The 9,863-nt window shown below is 41.9% G+C and overlaps 1 protein-coding gene across 1 annotated transcript; it reads left to right on the plus strand.

The window, feature by feature from the left end:
• Positions 1-3,713: 3,713 nt before the first annotated feature.
• Positions 3,714-8,163, plus strand: LOC127330935 (uncharacterized). Its single transcript, XM_051357014.2, has 2 exons — positions 3,714-4,124; positions 7,247-8,163. The coding sequence occupies exons 1-2, from the start codon at positions 3,975-3,977 to the stop codon at positions 7,994-7,996; spliced, it is 900 nt and encodes a 299-aa protein (XP_051212974.1). The 5' UTR covers positions 3,714-3,974; the 3' UTR covers positions 7,997-8,163.
• The last annotated feature ends 1,700 nt before the right edge of the window (positions 8,164-9,863 follow it).

Consider the following 9,863-nt stretch of genomic DNA (forward strand, 5'->3'; position numbering starts at 1 on the left):
GATTTTTCAAAGTAGCTAGTAATACTTTTGTTTGACAAAGAGATACCGAACAATACAACATTTTTTCTGAAGATTTTTTTTAATGTATGAAGTAGTACTTTTATCGGATAAAAGAGGCGACGAACGATCCAATAATGTGATATGTTTCCCCATTGAAAGAATCGAAAAATCATTGAGAATTTTGAAAACTAGCAAGAGGTATTTTTGTTGGAGTAGCCAGTAATATTTTTTGCCGGATAAAAGGGTAACATACAATCTACCATTTTTTGTCCAAATTACCGATAAAAGTAAGACTGACCAATGACGTTTGTACAAAAAATAACATAACTATTGGAAACACTATTCAGGTACTATTTACTGACATTGTTCATCACATGTATAGCATTTTAATGAAAAATGGTAGTATGGATAAAAAACACCGGATAATCGTAGGGCGGCGAAAACAGGGTAATACACAAGTAGCCCTAAACAATAGTTGTAGTGCCCGGAGCTAGAAAAACGTTCACATATTGAAAGATGTGACGTCACATATATTAAAAGATGTGACGTGCGATAGAGCAAGTTTTTAGTAAAGACACCAGAAAGAAGAAAGTAGTATTTTCGTCGACTAACACAGCCGTCAGAAGGACAAAAAATAATATAATTCTTCTTTTTAGTGGTGTGCATCGATATTGCCATTAGGGCACTGCGTTGTTGCAGAGGCTTGGTATAATTGGTATCTTCACGATATAAATATATTCCCTTTGTCAAAAGAATCACATATTCTAGGATTGTTCACCTAGTTGTATATTAGGACAACCTTCTTTCATCCGCAATTACCTCTAAAATCAACGAAATTGTTTAAAGTTTTAAAATTTGCGGGTGAGATCTTTGCTCAGTAAACGTTGGGCCTATTCAAAATATTTGTGATATAGATGATAAAGTTTTCACGCGTGTGCCCCTCGCTGAGCACAAACTTTAAGAATAAACCATGAAAAACCAAAAAAGGGATGGAAATAACATTATAAAAATTCAAAAGTTGCTATTCAATCGCTGATTCTAGATGTTTCAGAAAATAAAAAACAATCAAATATTGTGGAAACCCATTGGATTTGAAAAACATAATTATTTATTTTTTACGAACAATAATATTTTTTTGGGAGAAAATGTAAAAAATATGGAGTTTCTAGATATTAGGCCCAAGTGAATCGTCAATCTTTAAGCACATCTTGGGGCATTAGCTAGCGTCTAAAAGTTCAAGGAAACTGCGAACCCTCGGGTTAACTTAAGCCCGAGACCTGAGACATTATTGGGTCTAAAACTAAAGCTGGCAGGTAACAAAGCGAAGGCCACAGTAGTGTCCAAATGCCAGGCTTGCTTGAATGGGCCTAACAAGTAGTTTTCAGCTCGGTTATGGCCTATGCTGCCTGGGCAAAATTTGAGTGATGGTCACTTGGGCAGGAGTCTACTCTTGATGGAACCAGTTTCTAAAGTAATCGCCTTCAAAAAAAAGTTTCTAAAGTAATCTTGCTTGCTTGGAAGTTGGGAAATATCAAGACCGGACAGTTTCCTTTTCGTTCCTTCTCGGGACTCCAAGTCATCGTGACAGCATTTAACCGGTATTTCCAAATTCTTTAGTTAGTTGTAGTAGTGGATCTTGTGAGCTACTCCACGGTATATATCTGGAGGCTGTAGCTTTCAAACAGGTCGCCACATGCCCACATGCATCCATGCGTCGCCACTTCGAGCCTCTAAACTTAGCCTCTGTACAACGACCGACCAATGGTGAAGTTGGTGTCCCGTTGCTCTCCCCTTATCACGTCCAGCATACTGTACGTCGCATCTCCATGTGTGTAAACAACAAAACAAGGATACAAAAATCATGACTATGTCTGATCATTTTTTAAGAGTAAATTCCAGTTTTTATCCCCTAGTTTAATATTTTTGACACTAATTACCCCATTTAACAATTTTTTATTCGTATTACCCCATTTAGCGAAAGTATTGCCAATTTTTACCCTCCCTAAAATTTTACACGTGGTTTTTCATTTGAGTGCATCACAATTTTTCTCCAATTTGTTCCTGCATCCGAAGAAAACTTTTAACCTAAAGTTTTGCCTATAACTCCAACCTTGTGGAAAATAATCACAACACCCTACAGTGTATGATGCGTCCGAGTTGAGTTATTTTAAACAACTGATCGAGTAGTAATGTGTCATGGCCTTCTGGTGTAGGTATATAATTATGTGTACTCGTCATGTAATCTTGATACTGAAATACGGCACACACACTTACGTGTATGTGACTGATGAGCCAGCAACTTAGTATGTGTTGTTGCCATTGGCATAACGCAGCGCCTCAACATTTAAATTTACTTGGTCTCAGGTCGTTGCTTGTTGCCTCTAAGATCGCTATGAACACATCGATTAGTCCCCTACCATCATCGATTGGTCCATCAAAATAGTGTGTACGTACACACAATGACTGACTGTAAAAAGTAGACCGTGACTCGATTATCAGATCGATTTGGGCGTGGAAACGTCTGCAACGAGAAAAAGACCGACATCGCCTGCCATGTGTACCTGACAAAACGGATAGACTTAGCAGATAACTCTCAGATTTTTAAAAGGGGTAAAAGCTGACAAAACTTCTGCTAGATGGGGTAATATAGATGAATAATTGTTAAATAGGGTAATTACTGTCAAAAATATGAAATTAGGGGGTAAAACCGGAATTTACTCTTTTTTTAACGTAATTAAATAATCTATATATGAAAGTTCATGGAAGTGCGAACCCTCGGCCTAATGTTGTTTTGAACTTTGCCACGTCATTAACTTTGGGATTCCACAACATTGGTGTTCCATCAATATGTGCGGGGCGGAGAACAGTAGTAGATCCACCTCCCGGCGACTCCGAGCGACATGCTTGACCGGTGCATCTCCATTGAAGAATAGTACCGCTTATTATAGCTAGCTAATAACGTTCTCCTTGGAAATTTGCATTGATCAAACAAACATTTAGGCTTTGCTCCGGCTCCAACGACTATCAGGCTCTGCTCGCTTGTGGAGAATATGAGAATTCCTTAACGATTGGATTGTATTTTCGTTTTTGTTTGTCAAGCTTTCTTATGATGTTTTCGTGTTAGATTAATACTATATAACTTTGGCTCATCCACAATATAGTTTCTTTAGGATTCCACATTAGTTTTCTCAACCGTTGTTTGAGATTTTGTTGAAATCGATATCTATCTGTACCTCCTAAATATTATGTTTTGGTTATTTGACCTAGAAAATAACTATTTCTATGTCAACATTGAGAACCCTCTGACGTGACCATATCTATGTTGTTCATTTCCGTAAGGTTGAGAAGATCTTCATCGACCGAGAAATAACTTAGTCGACTAAGCTTGAGGTGTGCTTATTCACATTACAAGTATATATATGTAGTATATTTTACCGTGTAGAATGTACATTTGTTTCCTTAGTAGTTCATTACTGTAAGGAATAGTATATTTTTCTGTGCAGAATATGAATTTGTTCCCCTTTTATAGGTATATAAGAATAGCACAAATAGACTAGCTAGCTAGCAGTAGTGGCTGGTCGGGGGAACGGATCCTGACCGTTCACCAAAGCGCAACGATTCAAGGGGATGGCGGGCGGGAATATTACAGTGAAGTGGACGCGAAGCAAGGAACCCACCTCCACTCCACTCCACTCCACCACCACATGCAAACCCTCCATTACCATCATCTCCGGCCGCGTATGGTACACTAGCTAGCACAAGCATACAACAACAGCAACGTCGTAACCTCTTCTTCCCTAACCATATCCCCACTCCCATCCTCCGATCCTGTTGCCGTTTTGTCTTGTCTTGATTAGTAGCTGCATCCAGATACATATTTATACATCCACACCTGTGCATGCTTTCCTGAGCTAATCGACGATCACTGAAGATTGATCGGACGAGCAGAGGCCAGAGGCTGAGCTCGTCGATCAATGGATGTCGACGGCGGTGTGGTGGCAGCGGGTCGGGCGGAGATCGACACGAGGGCGCCGTTCAAGTCGGTGAAGGAGGCCGTCGCGCTCTTCGGCGAGAAGGTTCTGGCCGGGGAGCTCCTCCACGGCGGCCGGGGAATCAACACCGAGGTACGTGCCTCTACCGGGCCACCTAGTTTGATTAGCCGATTATACACATCGTCCTTCGATCTTATGTGCATGCATGCTTGACGATTAAGTGTGTGCATCTTAATTTAGTTGGACGATGACTTTCTCAGATTATGCATGCATGCCAACAACGGATCAAAATCGAACGTATTGCTGTGATTGCAGGGAAAGAGTGTGCACGTACGTATGTCAGAAATATCGAACAGTTTTAACACGTGTGCATGTTCATGATTCATGTGTAGACTCGGAATTATCTTAATTCTTAGTCTTGTGATGTTATTGAATCACATATGAAACTCATGTTGCAAGTACCGACATGCATGAATCATGAAGTAAATCCAGCAGGCCGGGACATTTATCTCAGTTGCAACACATACATAAGTACTAATACAATCTTATTTGTAGCCTCATATGCTACTGGAAAAATTAGAGTTCAAACCCATGCATGTTCCAACTCATATCTAGCATCGCAATCAAATGATCTGGGAGTCGAATTAGCAAAACCGTAAAATAAAAAAATTCCGACCACTGTACGTAAAATAACAAATCTGGTGTTCAGAAAATCTTTTTTTGACATTGTCTTTTCTTAATTTTATGCGACCCAACATAAACTTATGTCCTTTTGCCATTAAAGTTTGCATACACGAAAACGGCAGAAATATATAACGTTTAAAATAGATTTTTTTAAGTTATCGCAAAAGCACTTACTACGGGAGTTAAAACTCCATGGCAGTTAATTTACTCTACTGCTTCAGTTGAAATTCAGGAGCGTAGAAGAAGTGGTAAAATGTTGGTTTAAAATCAAAAGTGTTCTACCTAGCTTGCTAGCTATTCCTTTCTTCCAACTCAAGAAAAACAGGTGTCAAGTAAGCAGCCTTCTTTCTTTGCCAGCAAAGTGCATGTTATGAATGAAATGTTTCTTCTTATAAACATGCATGTTGTCCCCCTCCTACCTACTAACCCAGACACTACAAAAGCTAGAGTCCTGTACTTATACACTACTTCAATCTCCTTCCATTACAATAGCTAGGTAAAGTAGCGTAGCTAGCTACATTGATGGGATCAGATTGGAAAGTTTGTTAATCAAGACTTTAAGGTAGGTTCCTTCCACCTGAATTAAGGCAGCAAGAAAAGGTGTACTCCGAAGATACCCAGAACCTCCCTATGACAATGGTATACAGTACTACCTCCATTTTAAGAGTAAATTCCACTTTTTACCCCCTAGTTTCGTATTTTTGACATAAATTACCCCATTTAGCAATTTTTCATTCTAATTACCCCATTTAGCAAATGTTGTTCCAATTTTTACCCCTTCTAAAATTTTGTGAGCATTTTCAGCGGTGTGTCCTGGCTGTCTGATATACGTGGCAACCGTGTTGGCGGTTCTTGTTGCTAGCTTTTTTTCCTTGCGGTTCTTTTTTCTTTTGGATCTGGGGGGTCCTTTTTACTCTCGCCTTGTTCGCTTTGAAAGGAGTCAACGACGTAGTAGTAGATGACAACTGGGAGTCGTCGAGTTGATCCTTAAAGCCAGAGACAACAACCATTGTGAATGCCATCAACATGTCGTGGGATCAGAGTTGTTCTCAACTCCGGCAACATGTATTTGGCCAAAGTAACTAGCACATTACTGCAGGCTGCAGGTAAGCACCAGTTTGCATACATATTAAGATAAGAACATTGTATATTAGTCCCTCCAAACCAGAAAAGAACCATAAGGAGTAAACGAAGAAGAAAATCTTCCTACATGGCTCATATGTGTACCTGACAGCTAAGACCTGCCAGTTAAAATAGTCACAAAATTTTAGAAGGGGTAAAATTTGGCAAAACTTATGCTAAATGGGGTAAATAGGATAAAAATTTGCTAAATAGGGTAATTAGTGTCAAAAAAATCAAACTAGAGGGTAAAACATGGAATTCACTGTCAGAGAAAGACATGTAGTAGCCTTTTAAATGTGAAAATAAGAACAATAGCTAAAGTATATCATATACTACCTCTATTTTATATCTTTATGAAGATGAAGTCACTGATGTAGACACTTAGTCAAACTACTTCCAGAAACTCTGACTACATTTTTTCGTATAATTTACCGGTTAATTTACTAACTTCGCAGTGCTTGTCTTTATGCAACCATTTAAGCATGAAAAACTCCCATGAAAAACGTAAACAAAACACCTACTATTTAAAAGCACATGCATGGTGCTCAGTGCTAATATACGTGCTAATGATGTGATATATTTATCTGTCTTTAATCATCCATTACAACCCGACGAGCGAGGATTTTCTGATCAGGCACTCAGGTGCACACCCCTATCTGGGTTTTTATAAGTGCATCAAGATCCGTGCTAGCCTTTTTCCCCTATAAAACAACTTTTTTTGTACCTCTCACACCATACATCCTTTGAACTTGAAACTTTGCACTTCGTTGAGATAGAATATGTGAAAAAAAATTCAGAACTTCATGACATTAATATGTATATATATTAATGAATTTGCTTAGAATTGTAAATATTTAAAATCTTAAATTACACAAAACACTCCGAACTATCTTTTCCGCCGTGTCTAGTTGTAATTCTTTGGTGACCTGCAAAGTTTCAAATTCATGTGTTGTATCGTTTAAGAGAAACAACAAAAGAAAAACACACAAAAAAATGTGGGTGTAGGTGTCATGATGCTTACTCGCAACTTTTCATGAACCTAATTAAACAAACCCCATATGTAAAAGCACTTTGCATTACACATTTACACATGTTCTAAGATTTGTAACGCCCGTATAAATGAAAATTGTTACTTCTTCCAATCCATAACAAGTGTCAAGTGTCGTGGTTTTAGTTTAAAAGTGTCAACTTTTTACCTAAAATCACGACACTTATTATGGATCAAAGGGAGTACACATATAGTGGAGTTGTGATATATCAAACAATTCAATTAATAATATTATTAACTTGAATAACTTACAGAATCCGTGCATTTGTTAGAAAACAGAATTTTTTTTTGCGAAAAAACAGAATATATATTCTACCTAAGTCCTCAACAGAGCATCTGATAACCTTTTTTTTGTCTTCGCTGATTCGATCCATGTTTCTTTCCTCCACCAATGGCGCAGCATCGAGTGACACCAGCGCCAAGACCTCCTGTTAACCGCCAACACGCCGCTGCTGTGACTGTCAATGTCGCGGCGGCACCACCACCCCCGCGTCACGTACAGGTACCGACGACGAGGGAGCTGAACGACGCGAAGGACGAGCTGGAGAAGGAGCGGGAGGAGAAGCACAAGATGGCAGGCTGCATCCTGTCTCTCCAGGAAGAGCTGAGCAACGCCATGAGAGAGCTGAAGAAGCTCAAGGCTCGTGACGAGGAGGCTCAGGCCAAGGTCATTGACCTGCAGGTGGAGGACCTCAAGTTCATGGAGATCAACAATCAACAGAAGCAGCAGCACCGGAACCAGAGCCTGCCAACAAGCAGTGTCAACGTCAACATGGCCGCGAAACACGCCGCCGAGTTCCAGAAGAAGCGGTACGTCACCTTCGCCGACCCGCCGACGGCCGCATACGACCGGGCGCCCTCGCCGCCCCGAGCTCTGCCGGACGTGGTGCTGGAGCTGCATCATCAGCCGCAGTACGTGCCGTCGGGCCGGCCGCAGTACCGCGAGGTGCGGTTCCAGAGGCAGGTGTCGGCCGGGCACGAGACGGTGAAGAAGGTGATGGCAGCCGCGGCGGAGGAGGAAGGGAGGAAAAAGAAGAAGAAGCCGCTGATCCCTCTGGTGGGCGCTCTCTTCATGAGGAAGAAGAAGAGCTCCTCGGGCGGTCACCACGACGACGGCTCGTCGGCGGTCAAGCCGCGCCCGTCGTTTTGAGCCCATCCGCTGAGATGCATACATGAGCTCCTTACTGGCCGTTGGATCTTCGAGAATATATATACGATGCACCTGTATAGGTTGATAGTCATTAATAAACGTGTATAACAGGCAACACCTGCATGTATATTTTTGTGCATCAGTTCAAGAAAAAGGACATGGAATCACTTTGGATTGTTCGTGTAAAATGTGCCTTTTACACTGGAGAAATATTAATAAATAAATAGATTATAATAAATCAAAATATTCATAATGTTGAAAATCAGAAAATTTTGTCGCATGCACATAGCCACGTCGCACATATAACTTTTTAATTAAAAACCAAGATTAAGTGAAGTACATAGATATCATGGGTCCACGAAACAAGATGTTTGAGGTGTTACTTTGATATGGATATCCAGGCCTGATATAGTAGGACAGCCATTGATACGAGGATTAAGTCTAAGGTTGTACCATTATTATATCATAGCGTTATTATTAGGGAATAATGTAGCCAGGTCATGTGGTGGGCCATCTAGGGTTTTAAGTTGTGTCTGTTTGAGTTGGGCCTGTCTGAGTCAAAATAGGGTTAGACCCATAGTGGGGCGCCCCAGCCCAATAGGGGCTGGCTGGCCACCTTACCCCTCATATAAGGAGGTGGGGGCGGCTAGGGTTTAGGTAGACAAGTTTAGACTAAAGATTAGGGTTTACCCCATTGCATGTGTTCACGTGTATCATCCCTCCGGGGGTACGGTGTTGCCGTTTATCTATTATATCCGCTGTGAGGGTTATTGTGTTCATCAAGGATTATCTAGCTCAAGGTTTGAGGCGTATCGTTCATCGATCCGTTGCTTGCTGGATTCGTTCCCTCTTCTCCAGGCTGCGTTCATCGCGTTGTTCGGAGGATTTACTACCCCGGGTTCTCGTTGTGAAAGATCGGGCAACACCTAGGAGGATCTGCTGGGATCCCCCATATCATGCGGTATCAGATTTCTGGGTTGCTCACAGCGAGGTTTTATTGATCAGTCGCATCTAGATTGGTTTACATCGGAGAAGGTTGGCTTTAGATCGGAGGAGATTTCTCGGTCGAAGGAGGTTGAGTTGGAGAAAGTTTGGAGCTGTTTGCGCAAAGTTTCTCCATCGTTTCGAGCAGTTTCTGCGGCCAGAATCACGAATTTTTCGAGTTGGAATTGGGGAAGAAGATGGCTTTTCGGACCCCATCCGGCGCATGACCCGGTCAACCGGCCCCACAACCGGACTGGCCGGCCCAGAACCCGATCGGACCGGCCCTACAACCGGCCAGCCCGGTCAAAACCGGCTCTCAGGCCGGTGCCAGCCGGATGGATGTTCAGGGGCCTCTGCGCATTCACCCGGCCGGCTGCCCGGTCAAACCGGCCACTGGACCGGACCAACCGGTCCCCAGCCCGGTCAGACCGGCTACTGGGCCGGACCAACCGGCCACCAGCCCAGTTCAACCGGCTGCTGGGCCGGATCGGCCTGTTTTCGGTTCAACCCAATCGTCCGGATTTCCACTTCCGCATTCTTCCGCAGTGCAGTCATTTCCTGGTGATTTTCATGGGAAGCGGTGTGTTTCAGGAAAAAGGTCTGGAGATGTTTTCAATGATTTTCTTGATACATTAGACGGTGTGTCATTGACTGAGACTAAGGTCAAGTGGAAACTTCATCATTCATTATGCATCACTTTCAGATTATGAGTTGTGGGAAAGTCATATACACCAGGGTTTGCAAAGGTGTGGTATTTATGAGTTCTTGGATGGTTCTACACGGTTGGCACTTGATGTTCGTCGTGTGGATGAAGATATACATAATTGGTGGAACAAGGAGATGCGTGTGAAGGGCATTATGTCGGCAACTTGGTTTGATTTTC

The sequence above is a fragment of the Lolium perenne genome, chromosome 2 (genome assembly GCF_019359855.2).
Source record: "Lolium perenne isolate Kyuss_39 chromosome 2, Kyuss_2.0, whole genome shotgun sequence".
Taxonomy (NCBI): Eukaryota; Viridiplantae; Streptophyta; class Magnoliopsida; order Poales; family Poaceae; genus Lolium; species Lolium perenne.